This window comes from Dermochelys coriacea, chromosome 1, assembly GCF_009764565.3.
Source record: "Dermochelys coriacea isolate rDerCor1 chromosome 1, rDerCor1.pri.v4, whole genome shotgun sequence".
Classification (NCBI taxonomy): domain Eukaryota; kingdom Metazoa; phylum Chordata; order Testudines; family Dermochelyidae; genus Dermochelys; species Dermochelys coriacea.
The window spans coordinates 204296504-204315033 of NC_050068.2; the positions used below are offsets into that span (position 1 = coordinate 204296504).

The 18530-nt window shown below is 47.2% G+C and overlaps 1 protein-coding gene across 2 annotated transcripts in view; it reads right to left on the reverse strand.

Moving 5' to 3' along the window:
• Positions 1–13151: 13151 nt before the first annotated feature.
• ARHGAP31 (Rho GTPase activating protein 31) overlaps positions 13152–18530 on the reverse strand; it is an 88906-nt gene continuing 83527 nt past the window's right edge. The window contains exons 10-12 of one of the 2 annotated variants that reach the window (XM_038414692.2): positions 17807–18421; positions 17029–17327; positions 13152–15902 (exon numbers count right to left, since the gene is read on the reverse strand). In XM_038414692.2, coding sequence (XP_038270620.1) covers positions 13362–15902; positions 17029–17327; positions 17807–18421 — 3455 coding nt within the window. In that variant the 3' untranslated portion in view covers positions 13152–13361. Of the gene's footprint in view, positions 15903–17028; positions 17328–17791; positions 18422–18530 lie in introns of both variants that reach the window. The other variant, XM_038413856.2, reaches the window with a different exon arrangement.

Consider the following 18530-nt stretch of genomic DNA (forward strand, 5'->3'; position numbering starts at 1 on the left):
CCTCAAGCAGGAGGCACAGAAATGTCCTTTACTCAATCATCATATTTGAAAATAATTAATCACTTGATCCTAGTGCTATAGAGTTAAGAGAAACACCAACTATTGTGAGTAGCAGCAGTGCTGATGTCTGGAACAGTAGTTTCGAGACAATAGCGGTTCCACTGAGGTGGCAAGAGCAGAATGGAGTGATGGTAGAATGTTGTCAAGCCGGCTCAGAGGAATCCTGCACAGCTCTTTCTGGTTTTCTTTCTTTGAGGGTCCTCATTCCAATCTCTGCAGATCCTCACTGGGGTTGTAAGATTCCCATAGTGGGTGGGGAAGTTCAGAGCAGTAGAGACAAGGTAGCGCAAGAGATGAGGAATGGCAGCAAACAGGTTCATGTGCTAATTAATAGCTATCTAGGGGCCCTCCTAGCTTTCCACATCCTGGACAACAGCTTGGTGTAGGTCTTGCCTTACCTCAGAAATGGCCATCATGCTTGGCTATGTGAATAATGTAGAACTGAGATAAGGTGGTAATAAAACTCATGAAAGTGCATCTGTGTCCTCACTGCACACATGCTGCGTAATCTCCCTAGCTGAAGGGCTCTAAGGCTCAAATCTTTATCACCATTTGCACACACATGCACATTTGTAACTTTCATGTCCAGCTATCAATTGTATATGCAGAGCACCACCTTTTGTAGGGCCACCTCTTATCACTTTCATCATTCAACTTGAGATAGTCACTATTTTTCTGATATGCCCAGTTCCTGGAACTGTGTTGAGAAGAAGCTGTTTTTATTATAACATTTCCCACTCTCATGGTGGTCGAGAAAAGCTTGGGAAACATAGAGTACCCTCAGAGCTTAACAGGAGGCACCAACTGTACCCTACATTTAGGGTGGGTTTATTATATAAAAGCGTGGTGTTTTGTTCTTTAATGCTTGGTGTCAGCAACACTGAGTGCTCTTGTTTCTCTGGGTCACATTACAGTTTAGTTCTGCCTTCATTCCATGTACACAGCCTACCCCCTTCCTTGTGCTATCATTCTCCTGTAGCCTCACTCAGAAAAGTACCTTCATTCTCACATATGCTCTTGTCTCCTTGTGCAGAGGCTTGCACCTAGGCCCTCATTCACTCTCCTCCTCAGCCTGTTATTGACCCACCTCTGGCTAGTGGCTTTTGACATCCATGGGACAACATGACAGGGTAGCTATAAGCAATGCCCTGTTGCTGCAGCCAGACCCCATATAGCGTTGTGGTGCCCAGTTACCCCTGAACAAACCAACACACGTGCCTATATACCTAGTGTCCTATACTGCTTGCACAGAAGATCTGTCCCACACACCCTTTGCATCCTAATATTGTCCTGAGCCATCCTGCATCAACAGCAGGGCTGGCAAGAAAAATGTGATCTAAAAGTTGCCAGCCAGCTTGTAACGGAATTCCTCAGTTTTCGCTAGGGTTTTTACCATGTTAGCTACCAGCTGAGGTGAACTTCGGGTACTGCCAATGCAGTTTGTAGTTCTCCCAGGGAAGCTAGTTCAGGTAAACACTCAGATGTTACCACGTTAGTTTAAGGGGATAAAATCCCAATTTTTTTTTTTTTTTTTTTTGCTAGTGTGGGTACACCTTTGTTAGGGTGCTGTGGCTGGTGGAGGCAGCTCCAAACAGAGTCTCTGCCACTTTCATTGCTCCAATAAATCAATCAGGCTTCTAGCAGCCCATTTCTGGTCCCAGCAATAGCTACATTTGCCCAGGCATTTGGTGCTTAAAGTAAAATATTTCATGGTACAAAAACGAATAATACTGATTGCTGAGCATGAATGTTTGCAGCATTCAAGAACCATTTCCCACTGCCTTTGAAGAGGGTTTTAGTGTATTTTAGGCTGTATCCATCATCATTTGTTGGGTTTTTTTCTTTCTCTTCAGGTCTTACCTGTCTGCACCCTTCCTTCATGACAGGTTTAACAAAGACAAGTGCAGAGTCCTGCACTTAGGACGGAAGAATCCCATGCACCTCTACAGATTAGGGACCAAGTGGCTAGGCAGCAGTTCTGCAGAAAAGGACCTGGAGATTACAGTGGATGAAAAGCTGGATATGAGTCAACAGTGTGCCCTTGTTGTCAACAAGGCTAACGACATATTGGGCTACATTAGTAGGAGCATGGCCAACAGCTCAAGGGAAGTAATTATTCCCCTTTTTTCGGCACTGGTGAGGCCACATCTGGAGTATTGCTTTCAGTTTTGGTCCCCCCACTACAAAAAGGATGTGGACAAATTGTAGAGAGTCCAGCAGAGGGCAACAAAAGTGATTAGAGGGCTGGGGCACTTGACTTATGAGGAGAGGCTGAGGGAACTAGGCTTATTTAGTCTGCAGAAAATAAGAGTGAGGGGGGATTTGATAGCAGCCTTCAACTAGCTGAAGGGGGGTTCCAAAGAGGATGGAGCTCGGCTGTTCTTAGTGGTAGCAGATGACAGAACAAGGAGCAATGGGCTCAAATTGCAGTGGGGGAGGTTTAGGTTGGATGTTAGGAAAAACTTTTTCACTAGGAGGGTGGTGAAGTACTGGGATGTGTTACCTAGGGAGATGGTGGAGTCTCCTGCCTTTGAGGTTTTTAAGGTCAGACTTGACAAAGCCCTGGCTGGGATGATTTAGTTAGGGATTGGTCCTGCTTTGAGCAGGGGGTGGGACTAGATGACCTCCTGAGGTCCCTTCCAGCCCTGATATTCTATGATTCATTTGCCCATCTCAGCCCAGCTCTAGCCCCAGTCACATCCTGAATCCTTGTGGCTCGTTCTTAAGCAGCAACAGAATAGCCTTTGACATAGTGAAGCCTCTTCCACCAGAAGCTGGGAATAGGCAACAGGGGATGGATCACTTGATGATCACCTGTTCTGTTCATTCCCTCTGGGGCACCTGGCATTGGCCACTGACGTAAGACAGGATATTGGGCTAGATGGACCTTTGGTCTGACCCAGTATGGCTGTTCATAAATTTAAGAAGAACATAAATATGTCCAGGTCTTTTAAGATGAAGAATTTAAATACTATATATATATACACATACACACACACACACACACACACACACACACACACATTGCAACAGATGTGCTGTGAACACAAAACAGCTCACTTGTAAAGCAAGGCCTGGACTCACAGCCTGGATCTGGATGCCCAAGGGCTTTGTAGAAGCTCAAAAACCAACCCTGGCGCCTGAGCCACGTTTTGTAAGCTCCATTTTTTAATAATGGGCTGAACCAAAAGCCCTCACCTTAACACACATGCTCAAGCTAAGTTCTGGGAGCCTAAAAGCCAGACCCAGAGCTGAATTTTCCAGATCTAGTCTGTCTGTAATCCCCAGTGCCCTGAACCATCTCATCCTTAACCCTCAGAGAACTCCAGATGAGTTAGCCTAATGGATCCTATATCTGAGGACTGGCTCCTGCCCTGGCAGAGAATGGCCTCAAAGATCTAACAGCCCTTTTCCATCTCTCGCTATTATCCTACATGTTTTTTTTTCCACAGGCAGAGGTGCTGAACCTAGCAATGCTGGGGGTGCTGCCACACTCCCTGGCTCGCAGTGGTTTCCATCATATCCAGGGTTTACAGCTTGATTCAATGTCTGTCAGCACCTCCAATGAACAAACTATTCTAGTGCCCTTGTTCACATGCCAACACCCCCACTGGGGCTAATGCCCTTTCCTATCCTGCCTGTCTCTCCTCTTTGCTACCAGTTTGCCTCCAGTTCTATGCTGGCTGTTGGCCAGGTCAGGTCAAGAACTGGCAGCAGCGAGGTGTGTCTTGTTGACAGCACCAGGTGGGCTGGGGTATGAGGCAGCAGGGCAGGTTTCTACAGGAGCCTTCCCCGGTGCTAGGTTTAACAACCTGTCTCCTGCGTAGAAATGGAAAGCAACCACTTTGGAAACATGCTTAGACATGGAGCTGTCATGTTGTAACCAGTTCCTCCAACACAGACACTGTTGGTTTAGGCTATTCTGTAATTTGTATTGTGTCAGCCTTTCAAACCCACAGTGATTTGCAATTAGACAAAAATGACTTGGTGGAAAGTGTGCTGGATCATTTCCATGTGTTGCAACATGGTGGCTGCCAACACAGTTTAACTGTCGTACGTGCAGGGCTTTAGTGTGTAATTTGCTTGATTTCTTTAATCATGGAAATCTTGGAAGTCTGTTGAGTGTTCCGGGCAGGTTTATAAAATGCTCTTGGTGGCAAGCAAACAATAAGATGAGTATAAAGAGAGAGAAAAACCCCGTGAGCAAAATTAGTCATCAGCTAGTGGAGATCACAGTCAAGACAGAATGTATTATATTTAATGGCCATGTGACTGGTATGCTGGTTATATGCCAGTTGCCATAGAAACTTACAGGGAGCATATTCTAGTAATTTTCCTAAAGGGAAAGCAAAATTAAGGAAGGGTGTCACGGTGGAGGCTTTATTTGGAGTTGAAATCAAGTCCAATGCAGAGCTGGACAGGAAATCATTTTCCTGTTCCCCCAAGAATTTTGAGATTTTGACAAATTTTCCCATCCCAAAATGGGACAAAACATCAAATCTCAAAAAATTTTCTGAGCTGAACAGAAAAAATTTAGCTTTGGGTCAAGCAAAAATATTTGTTTGGCTCATTCTAAACCATCGTTTTGACTTTTGATCTTTTCCAATGTTTGACACTTTTTTTATACTATATATTAATTTAAATTTTGAAACTAAAAGTTGTTTCAGAACAAAACATGGAATTTTTTGTTCTGAAAATGCCCGAATGGGGCATTCTGAAAGTTTTTCAGATTTTTTTTTTAAATGGCAAATTAGTTTAAACTAATTCTTTCCCATTACTAGTGTCCATTTTGATGAACTGGCATTTTCCAATGAAAAAATGTTAGTCAAAACCATTCCCAACCAATTCTAGTCCCAGACTCAGTTGGTGCGTGGACAAAATGTATTTTCTTGGGCCGAAAGGTTCAGTTGTTTTGAGGAAGTGAACCATAGGTCAGATTGCAGGTTTGGCAGCAGAGTTTACAAAGGGCTAGCAGCTCCATTTTTTAAGACAGAGGACAGGTGTAAACAAAAAGTAATGTCACTTAAGGCAGTGGCTCTCAACCTTTTCAGACTACTGTATCCCTCTCAGGAGTCTGATTTGTCTTATGTATCCCCAAGTTTCACCTCACTTAAAAACTACTTGCTTACAAATTGCTTACTTTCTCATTTTAACCATATAATTATAAAATCAGTTGGAATATAAATATTTATTTCAGTGTATAGTAGAGAGAGCAGTATAAACAAGTCATTGTCTGTATGAAATTTTTAGTTGTACTGACTTCGCTAGAGCTTTTTCTGTAGCCTGTTGTAAAACCAGGCAAATATCTAGATGAGTCGATGTACCCCCTGGAAAATCTGTGTACCCCCAGGAGTACAGGTAACCCTAGCTGAGAACCACTGACTTAATGCACTAATGGCAGGTGCTCAGATGCTATGGCAATAAGGAAGTTATAGCAGAGAAATCCAGTTTATGATTTTAGTTAGGTTCATAGTTTTCCTTTATCGTTCATAATTATACGCAAGAAACATCAAACTAAAATGAAGTGCTGGTTCTCGTAGTAATTTCTTGTGGTTTTTTTTCTAGCCTGGTTTAATTTTTCCTTTACTAGTGTTAGCAATGTATTGACCGCCTATCTTTTTATTTCCCTTCTGTTATTTTAAATAAAGCAGACTCCAGCGTGTAATATACTAATGAGGAAACATGCACTAACACCATGGAAACATCATCTAGTCAATATTATAAGAGGCTGGCAGGAACATGACCTTTAGTGCATAAAACTTTAAACTCTTAAAATAAGCGTGATATTGTGACAGCCAAAAACCTCTGGCCTGACCTTCAAAGCTGCTGAGCAGCATCCACATCCCCCATCGGCTTCAGGAGGAGTCATGAGCACTCTGAAAATCCAGCCACACACTTATTTTGCTCCCTTAATGGAAACCCCCCTCCGCATTCCATGGTGCTTCTAGATGGCAAATTAGGGGTGAGAGGTGATAACAGAGGGAGACAGAAGCATTCATTCATCACATTCACCAAGATCATACAGGGAATAAGAAAGTCTCAAATCACCACTAGGGCACGGGTCTGTTTTATAAAAACTCCAGTTTAATCTCATGGTTGAGATCTGGCAAAACTTAATTTCTTAAAGCAATAAAAGGCACAAAGGCAGGCAATCCACCTGGACAATAATGCTTAACAAAAATACAATCCATAGGGACTAGCAGAAGAAATAATCAATAGCCCATAAGCCAGTCCTCTTCACCCAACATCTGATTTCCAACCCTTCCCCCTGACTTGCATCAAGTCAGTATTTTGAAGGGGACTAATGGATGCAGGAGTGAGCTGCAAGCTTTTCTGGGGTCTGCACTTACCACTGGGCCCTAAACAGGACTTGGCTACTGATTTCCTTCTCTTTCCAGGCTCAGTCCAACTCCCATTGAAGTCAATGGCAAGCTTTCCATGCATTATGCTAGTAGTTGGAGCAGGCTGTTATTACTAAGCATTATATTAATCAGGATCAGGTTAAGACTAAACAGAGTTTGGATCAACCATAGGATCTCACCAGCCCACGTATATTTATTTTTTAGAGGAAAGATGGCAGAGAAGTAAAATCAGGGAGCCCCAGGGAAAATGTGGAGTTGAAACTCCATCGGATATTTAAGGAAGAAATCTGTCATGGTATTTTGGGACTCACTGATCTATTCCATCCTCTTCTAGGACCCAGTTCCACTCCCGTTGATTTCAGTGGGAGTTTTACTTGACTTAAATGGTAGTAGGATCTACTGTCGACCCACGATTAACAATAATCAGATCTAAGATTCTAGCTTCACCTTCCTGTGCTGGTTATAACTTGTTCCAGCTCACACTCTCAGCGGTAAAAAAATTTTAACGGAAAACAATATCTGTACATCAGCCCGAGTTTCACAGACGTGATGGACTTGTTTAAACAATTCCTTCATTTTAATTACATTTTAACATATTTATATATAATGTTCTTAAATTTTTATATATATATATATATATATATATATATATATATATATATATATATATATAAAAATTTAACAGTATTCATCAGTACAGGCATTTTACAATCTAAAGAAAGAAAAGATTTTGATTGCACTTTTTGGACTCTGGCTGGTGGAAACAGTTGCAGGCTTTTCTGCTAGTGTCTGCTGCAGACCTAATCTCCTCCAGAGCCCTAACATGCTGAAAGTCTGCATCAAAGAAGTGCTTCAGCCTTTGTAAAATGACCGAATGGGATGGACAGTCTCAGTTAATATAGTTTACAATGTAATGTACAGTCCTAGCTCCTGCTTGCTCCCAAGGACATGACTGCACCAGTCAGTCTCACACTCATCAATGCCCCTGCGATGGAACAGGTGACTCCCCCCTGCCACACACACCACCAAAGCTCTTCCCTGTCAGCCAGGTGACCCCCCCCCCCAACATCCCTCCCATCCAGCCAGGTGACCCCCATACCATACTACCTATCCAGCTAGGTGAATCCCACTCCCACCTTCCCTTGATGCAGGCGACTCCCACCATCCAACACCCCTCCCATCCAGCCAGGTGACCCCCCGTACCCACCAACACTCTGCAATTAATGGGAGCTGCATGCATCCCCTCCTTGTACTCTATAGAATGGGAATTGACCCATCTGGGTATTCCTTGTCCCCTCTTCTAGATCTCATAAACCAACAGAAGTGTGATATACAATGTCAGGATTAGGCCTGAGGGCATAAGAGGCCACCTGAAAACCCTAAAAGAGAGGCCCTCACACTCTTCACAGGATGGGGGTGGGGAGCTCTAGCCTTGTGATCTAATTAGGAAAAACATTTCCATGCTAATAAAACCAGACAACAGATACCTCCCCTACACTTAAGAAGATCCTAAATTGTGGGATGAATCTGTCTCCCATAAATGCTACTCCAATGGGTGCAGGGTATGCGGCACATGGACATGGGGCAGAAGTGCACCCAAAAATGGGATGGCTAATGTGAATATGCTACACTATTACAACTTACCCTGGTTCAGCTGCACTGGTGAAATTGCAATGGTGCAGTTCTCTATTGAACATCTGGTTCTACCAACTGCACCATGACCCTACAGCATAGCTTGGACCTTTTCTCTAACCTAGTAGCAACAGGTCTGAAACAGATTCCCAGTTCCAAGCCCCATGAATTCTGGAAAAGTTTGTCTCCAGAGCTGAACTTGGTGACTTGGGCCCAACTCTACAATCAGCTGACATGGATAATTTAATCTAAATCCTCCCAACTCCGCAGAACTTGATTTCCTGATCCAAACTTTGTTGCACAGGTCCATCTCTGATTGCTCTCTGGAGCAAATAATTAAGCAATCAATTTACAAACAGCTACAAGATAATAAGGTGATAAGCAACAGTCATCATGGATTTATAAAGAAGAAATCATGTCAAACCAAACTGATAGCTTTCTTTGACAGGTTAACAAGCCTTGTGGATAGGGGGAAGCGGTAGACGTATATCTTGACTTTAGTAAGGCTTTTGATACTGTCTCACATGACCTTCTCATAAACAAACTAGGGAAATACAACTTAGATGGAGCTACTATAAGGTGGGTGAATAACTGGTTGGAAAACCGTTCCCAGAGAGTAGTTATCAGTGGTTCACAGTCAAGCTGGAAGGGCATGAGTGGGGTCCCACAGGGATCAATTCCGGGTCTGGTTCTGTTCAATATCTACATCAATTATTTAAATAATGGCATAGAGAGTATGCTTATCAAGTTGGGAGGAGTTGCAAGTGCTTTGGAGGATACGATCTGGACAAACTTTTGGTTTGTCAAATGGTCTGAAGTAAATAGGATGAAATTCAATAAGGACAAATGCAAAGTACTCCACTTAGGAAGGAACAATCACTTGCACACACACAAAATTGGAAATGACTGCCTAGGAAGGAGTACTGGGGAAAGGGATCTGGGGATCATTGTGGATCACAAGCTAAATATGAGTCAATAGTGTAACACTGTTGCAAAAAAAGCAAACATTCTGGGATGTGTTAACCGGAATGTTGTAAGCAAGACACGAGAAGTAATTCTTCCACTCTCCTCCGCACTGATAAGGCCTCAACTGGAATATTGTGTCCAGTTTTGGGCGCCACATTTCAGGAAAGATGTGGACAAATCGCAGAAAGTCCAGAGAAGAGCAACAAAAATGATTGAAAGTCTAGAAAACATGATCTATGAAGAAAGATTGAAAAAAATAAGTTTGTTTAGTCTGGAAAAGAGAAGACTGAGAGGGGACATGATAACAGTTTTCAAGTACATAAAAGGCTGTTACAAGGAGGAGGGAAAAGAATTGTTCTTCTTAACCTCTGAGGATAGGACAAGAAGCAATGGGCTTAAATTGCAGCAAGGGAGGTTTAGGTTGGACATTAGCAAAAAAATTTCCTGTCAAGGTAGTTAAAGCACTGGAATAAACTGTCCAGGGAGGTTGTGGAATTTCCCTCATTGGAGATTCTTAAGAGCAGGTAAGACAAACACCGTCAGGGATGGTCTAGATAATATTTAGTCCTGCCATGAATACAGGGGACTGGAATAGATGACATCTTGAGGTCCCTTCCAGTCCTATAATCCTATGATTCCATAAGTCCAGGAGTGGTTCTGCTAGATCAGGGGTATCAAATACACGGCCCGTGGGGTTATTTCCTGCAGCCCACCAAGCTCCCTGCCCCCCCCCGGAGTTATTTCCTGCGGACCGCCAAGCTCCCCTCCCACCCCGGCGCGCCATGTCCCCGCTCCTCTGCCTATCTCCAGGTACTTCCTGCTGCCAAACAGCTGTTTGGCAGTGCTTAGCACTTTCCAGGAGGGAGGGGGAGGAGCAGGGGCCACATGCTCAGGGGAGGAGGCGGAGAAGAGGTGAGGCAGGAGTGGGGATTTGGGGAAGGGGTTGGAATGGGGCAGAGTTGGGGTGGGGACTTTGGGGAAGGGGTGGGAAGAGGTGGGGCAGGGGTGAGGCCTCATGGAAGGGGTGGAGTGGGGGCAGGCCGGGGGCAGCAGTGGGGGCAGGGGAAGTGTCAGTGATGCAGCGCTCGGGCCAACATACTAGTCCTCACGTGGCCCTCATGGTGATTCGAGTTTGAGATCCCTGTGCTAGACCTTCCCTAGCTTGCCACAAGAGCTGTCCCTCTCTGGGGCCTACCTTAGTACTTTATGCACCAGCTGAAGCCAGTTAGTTTTCAAGGAGAAATGAGATTAAGCTGCAAAATTCGGATCAGATTTCAGACACCACAAGATTTGGGGATGTTCACATCCAAGGTTTTGCCCATTATCAAAAGAGTGCTCATTTGTAAAATCCAGATCTGGGAGCTGGCTCAAATTTTGAAGACCCTCAAAGGCTGTGATATTTGGGTCCAGGCTTTGGTAGTGTTAAGTAGCATTTCCTAATAAAGTGATCTTCTCTTGAAGGGTTTTCCCACTTAACCCAGAGACTTATTTCTTGAAGGGGCACTGTCAAGATTAAAATTCTATATTTCTATAAAGTGACTCTGCCTCTGTTTCAGTAACAGGTTTGATTAAATGAAAGAATTTAAGGAGTCAGATTTTCGGGTTTTTTGTTGTTGTTGTTTTTTTGGACAGTACGCTTTGTGAACCTAGCCTGATCTATTTCTACTTTCACATTCCAGTTCCCAGTTACTGGCACAATGCCGCAATGATTGGGGAGAAGGTATAAATCACCCCCCAAAATAAATGCATTCCCTGAAACTGAAAAACCTGGGAATCCTTTTCAGTCACATTACCATTTGCAGAATTGTGTAATAAACTCCTAAATATTGCAGCTAACCTACTTTAATAATTTCCCGTGGCGATGGTTAAGCCTCCACCCAAGAGGAGCTACACAAGGGCACTTGGCATATGTGGAACTGCAGCTCCATGCTGTATCACATTAAATGAAAGCTGGAGGACTAGCTATGCCCCTCTTAGCGGGGGGCTGCTGAGGGTTTTGTGTAGGCAGGGGCCAGGAGGAGATCACTGCAGAGGGGCTGCATGCTCAGGCCCAGCTCCAACAGTGCTCCCACAAGTAAAACCCCCTACTGAAGTCTATGGGAAAGCATGAATCTGGGTGAGGATTATAGGTTCTTTCCAGACTACTATCCCAGCTGAGTTTATGAACCCACATGGGTTTGATTCTCCACCACCTTGCCTCTTGTGTGGTCTTTTACGTCTGGGCAAAGCAGGGGTCAAATGGTAAGATGATGTCGAAGGGAAGAGCATTCTGATTCAGTAATTTGTCCTCGCTTTGCACAGGAGTAAATAAGAAAATTGGATGCCAAGTGGTGGGGAATCATCCTTGGGTTCTTGGAGCCTATACACCTCTAGTCCCAACCAGACCAATGACACGGCAGTTTACTCTCCACCCAGACTGAATGGTCCCATTGGCTGGGTTTGCAAACCAGCAGACATTTCACCTGAGACATCAAGAATGCACGTGCCTTCAAATAAAGATCTAAACACAGACAACTAACAGATGTTAATGAATTTATAACTTTGGATGGGAGCATCTCCTGATTGCCACTGGCCATGGGAGTCATAGGCCTGCCCTTCCAGCTGCTCAGTTACTATTCCTACCACAGCCCATGCTAGTTCGCAGGGGGACTATGAGCTCTAAGACTGGCTAAGAATGGTCCTCATGGACAGCATTACTAGGATTGCACAATGACAGGTTTCAGAGTAGCAGCCGTGTTAGTGATGTATTCGCAAAAAGAAAAGGAGGACTTGTGGCACCTTAGAGACTAACAAATTTATTTGAGCATAAGCTTTTGGGAAGTAAGCTGTAGCTCACGAAAGCTTATGCTCAAATAAATTTGTTAGTCTCTAAGGTGCCACAAATCCTCCTTTTCTCATTACTAGGATTGTATCAGTACTGATGTCTCTATCTGCTGCAGGGTCATGAGTGACATATTAACTGCAGAGACACCGAGGATAGTACAAGGCCATGTACTTGCCTCTGGTCACACACCAGCTGACAAATGAGCCTGCAATTAACCCTAAGTCAAAGACTTTGCAGCGGAAGCCTTAATTCCATTCCTATGGCAGCTGTCCCTGTATGACCACATATTGACAGTAATGATAACAGCCCCTCGGCATACAGTTTAATTCCAACAGAATTCCTTCCTGGGATAACATGCATGTTGCTCCTCCATTCCTGTGCATCAACAAATCATCCTCTCTACAATGTTCCTCCAAATCAATCTGAAGGCACCAAAGGCTGGGGAGATAAAAGTCAGCCAGGCTCTCAGTGACCTGGCCTCAAACCTCAGGAATCTGAAGTGCAAAAGTAGCCAGAGGCCAGTGGCTGGGAACATGCAAACCAGGAGGGGAGGGGGCATTGGCCAAGGATGTGCTGATCAGAGGATTCTCATGATCTTGTCTAGCTGCTCAGATCCCACTGTGTCACTGTAGGTGGGGAAAAACGATTGGGGAACGCTGTGGACAGGTAATTAAGCCCTAGGGGATAGTGAAAACTGATACTCTTGGTCTGTTTGGCCAGAACCTTTCTTTCACTAAAATAAGCCAGAGTGACCTCTAACACCCTGGAACCAGAGTGCCAGTTACAAGCCAACCCTCAACAAATAAGGAGGGACTGATTGCAAGACAGCCAGGCAAGTGGGAATCACTAAGTTGAAAGGGAAGCTGGGCTTATCTTGTTCAGCCACCTTCATTCCAGACATTGCACGTTCAGGGACAGCATGTCTGTGTTACAAAAAAACAGCTATAGGCAATGCCTTCAAGACAGAGTGTTTGCCATTGGAAGCTCTTTAAGTTAACGCACTCAGTGTGATCTTTACAGGTCAGCTTTACCTTCCCACCTTCAGCTATCACTGTTCTCCTCTGCAGTTTGCTTATGCTATGCAGAGCAGTATAGCAGGGATGACTGGACAGATGATCCTGCATCATCACCAGGGGGTGCAAGGGAGAAAGATGTACCCATCTGGTCTTACCTCCTTCACATACAGTGCACCCATGTCCATTGGACCATGCCATTTTTTTTCAGACAGAGGGTGAGACTTTCACAGGGTGTGTTAGAAAACAAGACTGAAGAAAACAAACTTCCTTGGGAATTTTTTTTCCAAAGGGCAGATAATGTGGGGTTGCCTGAAAAGGAGGGAGGGAGATAAAGAGAATGAGAACCTCAGCAGCAAAATGCTCTGCAGGAGGAAATAAAGGATTTGTGTCCTTTTTGCATAGAATATTTATAATCATAACAACAACAACAATAGCACAGTTGGTCTCAAGGTGGGCACTCCCATCTCATCCACCAGGGAAGAGGGGTTAGGCGAGCTGGCATTATTCTATCTGCCTCCCGCTTCTCCCGTCGAGAATCACTGACCTCCTCTGGGGCTGATAAAAGCAGCTGGTGGAGGTCTCCAGTCTCTGCCCATTTTTGGGGATGGTCATTTTGTTCCGCAGAGTGACCCCCTCAGGCGTTGTCTGCAGGTTCCCAGACAGATCGCCACAAATAGGGTTTGGAGAGTTGCTCTGAGAGGGGCTTCTTATGGGTGATAACAACACTCTGGAGTCTGCTGAGGAAGATGGATGGTCCATGATGGGGAAGGGTGGGCTGAAGAGGATAAGGCTCTGGGGCCTTCCTGGTCTGGATCTGTAGGAAGGCTTGGAAAATCCCGAAGGCCTCTCCATTTTTGAGGATTGTGGGTTGTCTCCGGCGGTCTCCCCCTCTGAAGTGCGCTTTCGGCGCAACACTGGCGCCTCTTGGGTGGAATTACGACTGGAGAGGGAGAGATCTGGGAGCGGGTTGAGGCTGCCATGCCTAGAAGATGTTGAATCCATTTGAGTTGGGTCACTGTTTTCTTTCTCCTCTTTGGCTTTCTTCTCTACCCGAGGGCTCTTTGGGGGCTCCAGCTGTCCCCGAGCTGCTCGGGGGGTCTGCCTGCTGGCTGAGTGGGCTTCTGTTTCCTTCCTCCCCAGCGATGCAGGGATGTCACGGTCGGCGTTCTGAGTCTGTAGTGGCTGTGGGACCTGTGTGTACTGGATCTTGGGCGGTATCACTGGCACAGCTCTGGCCTGGCACATCTTAATCATGAAGGAGGTCCTCACCGCGGACACACTCACAGGGGCAGAGTTACGACGGCCGGTGGCAGCATGGGCCACTGCCATGTAATCCAGGTCTAGCTCCCGGGGATCGAAGCGAGATCCCCATGGGTTGCCTATGTTCCTGGCAGGGCAGGCAGCAGGCAGTGACAGGACAGAATCGCTGCTCTTCCCTTCCTTCTGCACACATAGGAGGTTTCCAGGTGAAGTGGGCACCGCCAGGCTCTCAAACTTGAAGAAATCAGGGGCAGGGAGGAGTGAATCCAAGTTGAGAGATGATGGCCTGGTTCTCACTTTACGGGGAGCGTCTTCACTTTTGTTGTTACTCAGCTGTGACTCGCTGGTAGAACACAGCCCTTTAGTGACAGCCACTCCAGTGGGAGCAGCGTCCTGAGGCCTGGGTGGATCTTCACCTATTTTCTTTGCCTGCAAGAGACTTTCTGGGGTATTACAGTGTGGAAAAGGCAACTCAGGTGTCAAGTCTTGAGGGTTTTCTTTGCTGCCATCCACTTCCTTCTCCCCTGGCTCTGAAAGAGAGGCAGCGCGTAGTTCCTCATGCCTGGCTAGCATACTCCCTGCTGCAGGCTCTGCCTCGCTGCTCAGGGCACTACTTGATCCCTCAGGCTCTAAAGAGTCCTCTTGAGGACTCTGACAGGTCTCGGCTCGCTCGACGTGGCTCGGCCTGGGTGGTGAGGTTGGCAGTGTTTCTAACAGGTCCCTGGTCCCTGATCTAGTGCAGCCAGGTGGGAGCTGTTCAGCTGCACTTGTGAAAGGTGGTTGGATAGCCCACACACTCAGCACCATGTCTTTGCTATCCAGAGAAAGACTGCGACTGAACCGTGGCCGAGCAGAAAAGCCCCTCTCCACTCCGTAGTTCTGTGACTGGAAGTCCTGCATTGCCTTTTCCTGGAGGTTCTTAAAGGTGGGGGAATGGAGAGGGCTGGTGACCCACTGGTGATCCTCCCATGGCTCTACCAGCTCAAAGCCCTGGACATTGTCTGTCCATGCATCCTCCTCTTCATGGTCAAAAGAGTCCTGGTCTCTGTTGGCCATGCTGCCCTCTTTGGGCTTCTGGGCTCCAGCTCCACTTGCCGTCTTTGATGAGATCAGGCCACCTCCTACAGTCACTCTATCAGGTTTCTCCCTCAGGGTCAGGACTCCATCCTGGCCTACAGCAATGCCATCCTTTTCGCTATGCAACAGGCCAGTGTTGCCTTTCTCCTTGGTTTGGTCTGGATGCATCCCTTTGGGATCTGAGACACCTTCTTTTACAGGACCCTCAATGAGCTGCTGCTTATCATAAAGCTTCTGGTCTTGGTGGGGAGGCGGAAGATCACTGCTGACATTCTCCACCACTAGATAGTTCTTTGGAGAAGCTGTCCCAGACAGGACAGTATCCAGTTCGGGTATGTTAGGAGAGCAGTCACGCTGTGATACCACTACAGGTTTACCATCCTGGAGGCCGCCAGGCTCCTTCAAACTTTCTTTGGAGGTGGCACCAAATAAAGGCAACTGAGATGTGACCTGTGGGGTTCTGGCTGGAGTTTCCTGTTCAGCCAGTGTTAGGGCAAGCACAGAACCAGAAGAGAAGCTGTCCATTTGTGGTGACGCAGAGGATGCAGAAGCTAGTGCTGAGTGCATTATTTGCTGGTGTGGGCCTGTCTTGGGAACATCTGTAGGCAAGAATGAGAGCTCCTCTTCAGATTCAATAATTTTGAGTTCCTGTTGAATCTCCGGCCACAGCGGTTCCATCAGGGCATTGGCAGCATCATCTTCAGTCTGAAAAACATCAGAAATGTCATAACCTGACAGCAATCACTCCACGTGCCCATCTGCCTTCTGCCCACAACGCTGCCTGTAGCAGCCCTCCAGGAATACCGTCAGACTAGTGGGAATCCTGGCACACATACACACGCCACCAGAAATCTGGTTAAATAAAATAATAATATCTTGCTCTTATGTAGCATTTTCATCAGTGGATCTCAAAGTGCTTTACAAAGGAGGTCAATATCACTACCCCCAGTTTACAGAAACTGAGGCATGGGGTGGTGAAGTGACTTGCCCATGGTTACCCAGCAGGCCATTGACAGAGCCAGGGATAGAATCCAGATCTCCTGATTTCCAGTTCAGTGCTCTATCCACTAGGCAACACTGCCTCCTTTGCATTTGCCTGTAAACAAATGGGTTTACAGGGGAGATCATCAGAGGTGGAGCTAGGACTCGGTTCTGGTGGCAAATGCGCAATTCCTCAGACTGCCTCCCAACCTGCCCAATGAAATAGACTCACCTACCCCAGCAGGGGACGCTACACACCCCGTAAAGAAATGTTGCCAAATGCAAGGTCATGCACACTGGAAGGAATCATTGGAACTACTCATACACATTGCTGGACTCCTCTATCTATAACCACTCAGAGGAAAGGTCTGAGGTGACTGAGTGACTCAAATCAAAACTCTGCTCAGCGTGCAGCAGTGAGCCTACAAAATGTTTGGGTGATCAGGAATGGAATATAAAAATCAGACTAAGAAAATCACAGTCCTGACAAAGAACCTGGCAGAAATAGGGGGAGGAGGGTCAGAGATGGAAGGTCAGAACGATTAGACATATGGAGAGGCTTCCAGAGACAGTACCGACAGCAGGGTATAGCTAACAGAAGAGGGGAGTGAGAGAGGACATGACAGCTGTCTACTGAATAAAGAAGGTCAGTCAACACCTGGCCAAGCCTAACCCCTGCTTAGCCTACATTACATGTCAAGATCACAGCTTGAGGTTGCTCGAATGCAGACACACATGCAACAGTTCCCCAGTGCCCCATAGCCGTCCCCAGCAAGATGGGGGATACTTCCACCTCCCTCGGGGCCTTTGAGACAATGGATCGTCCTTCCTTTCCAGGCTCCCTCCTTACCAGCTCTCTCGGGAACAAGGCCTCCTCCGCTTTAACCCTTGGTGTCTCCTCCTGCCGGCTGCCTCTCTCTGAAGGGTTTTCCTGCATCCTGAGCTGGCCTTGCTCGATCTCACCCGCCCAGTGCAGGCCTGCCGGGCCCTCGGGTGCTGGTGTCTGTTTCAAGCCAGGGCTCTGCTCTGGGGCTTGTCTGCCACTGGTGCTGCTGCCACTGCCTAGCAGCTCCTGGTTTTCTGTGGTTGGCTTTGAGGTTTCCGAGGACTCAGGCTCCTTGGCTGCCATCAGTTCCTCGGTGGTAGAACCTGGATTAGAAACACGGATCAGCAATATAAACCACTCACAACACAGGGCCTGCAGCTGGCCCAGGGCATTGAGATAAAGGACCTGTGTAGGTTCAACTCATCCTGACTGATAAAACCCAAAATCCTTCACTACACTGCTTAGAGTCCCTGCCGTCATGGACAGGGGCACTGCTGTCACGAAGTTTACATGGCTTAAATCCCCCATTCTCATGCCCCCATGGAACGACCTTACTTCTCTACACCCACCTAGCGCTTGTCCCCTGAATGCCCACCCTCCCCCCCAAGCCTCCACTGGGGACCACTGAGCTTCTCCCTGCCCCAGGTGTGCCACTGGGAGCCCCTAGTCTCTCCACTGCCTTACACTGGATGGAATAGCCTCACTGGACCGGGGACCCTACCAGGGGCAATTCCTCAGCCCTGCTTTAGCCCTGCATAGCTCATTGCTGGGGCTGTACACTGCTCACCTCTACTAGTTTTACCTGATGCAGACTCAGCCCTGGGCTGCTTCTCCTCCCTGTCTGTGGCCTGCTCAGTCCTGGGCTGGCCATTCGCTTCTGGCTCTGTGGGAGCGGCGCTGCCTGGCCCCAGAGCAGATGATTCCTCCAGGCTGGAGAGGGTAGGCTTGTCCTTGGCAGGCACGCGGCATGGGGTGCTGTTGGTGCTGATGACTGCGGACACCCGAAGGGGCACGGAAACGGCGAAAGGCTCTGAGATGTTCAGGGCTTTCCGCTGGTGCCGGGGGGAGGCTTCCAGAGGGAAGAGGCTGCTGGGGAAGCCTGACTTAGAGGCTGTGTCGGAGGTGTAGAACATGCGGCACGTCTTTGGGGAGGTCTGCTCGCTTTCAGCATCCTCCATGGCCCGGAACACCTTCAACTGCTCTGGGGGTGGCCTCGCTTGGGGGGCCCTGGGGCCAGCTTTATCCCCGCTGAGCTCTGAGCCTCCTTCGGCCCCCGCTGGGGCCCCCTCATGGTCCCACTCACTCTCCTTGCTGAGGTCACCCGAGCTGCTTGCGCCTCCTGTCCGCGTTTTCATCACCGGGATGAAAAACCCTCCAGCAGTGACTGTGCATTTGAACCGGCCTTTCTCATCCTCCCCTGGGGAGAGGAGACAAATGGAGAATTGGCAAAGGGAGCAGTGACAGCGGAAAGCCTTCTTCCATACACCCAGGAGACAGGGCAAGCCCCAGTGAACAGCCCCAGCCCT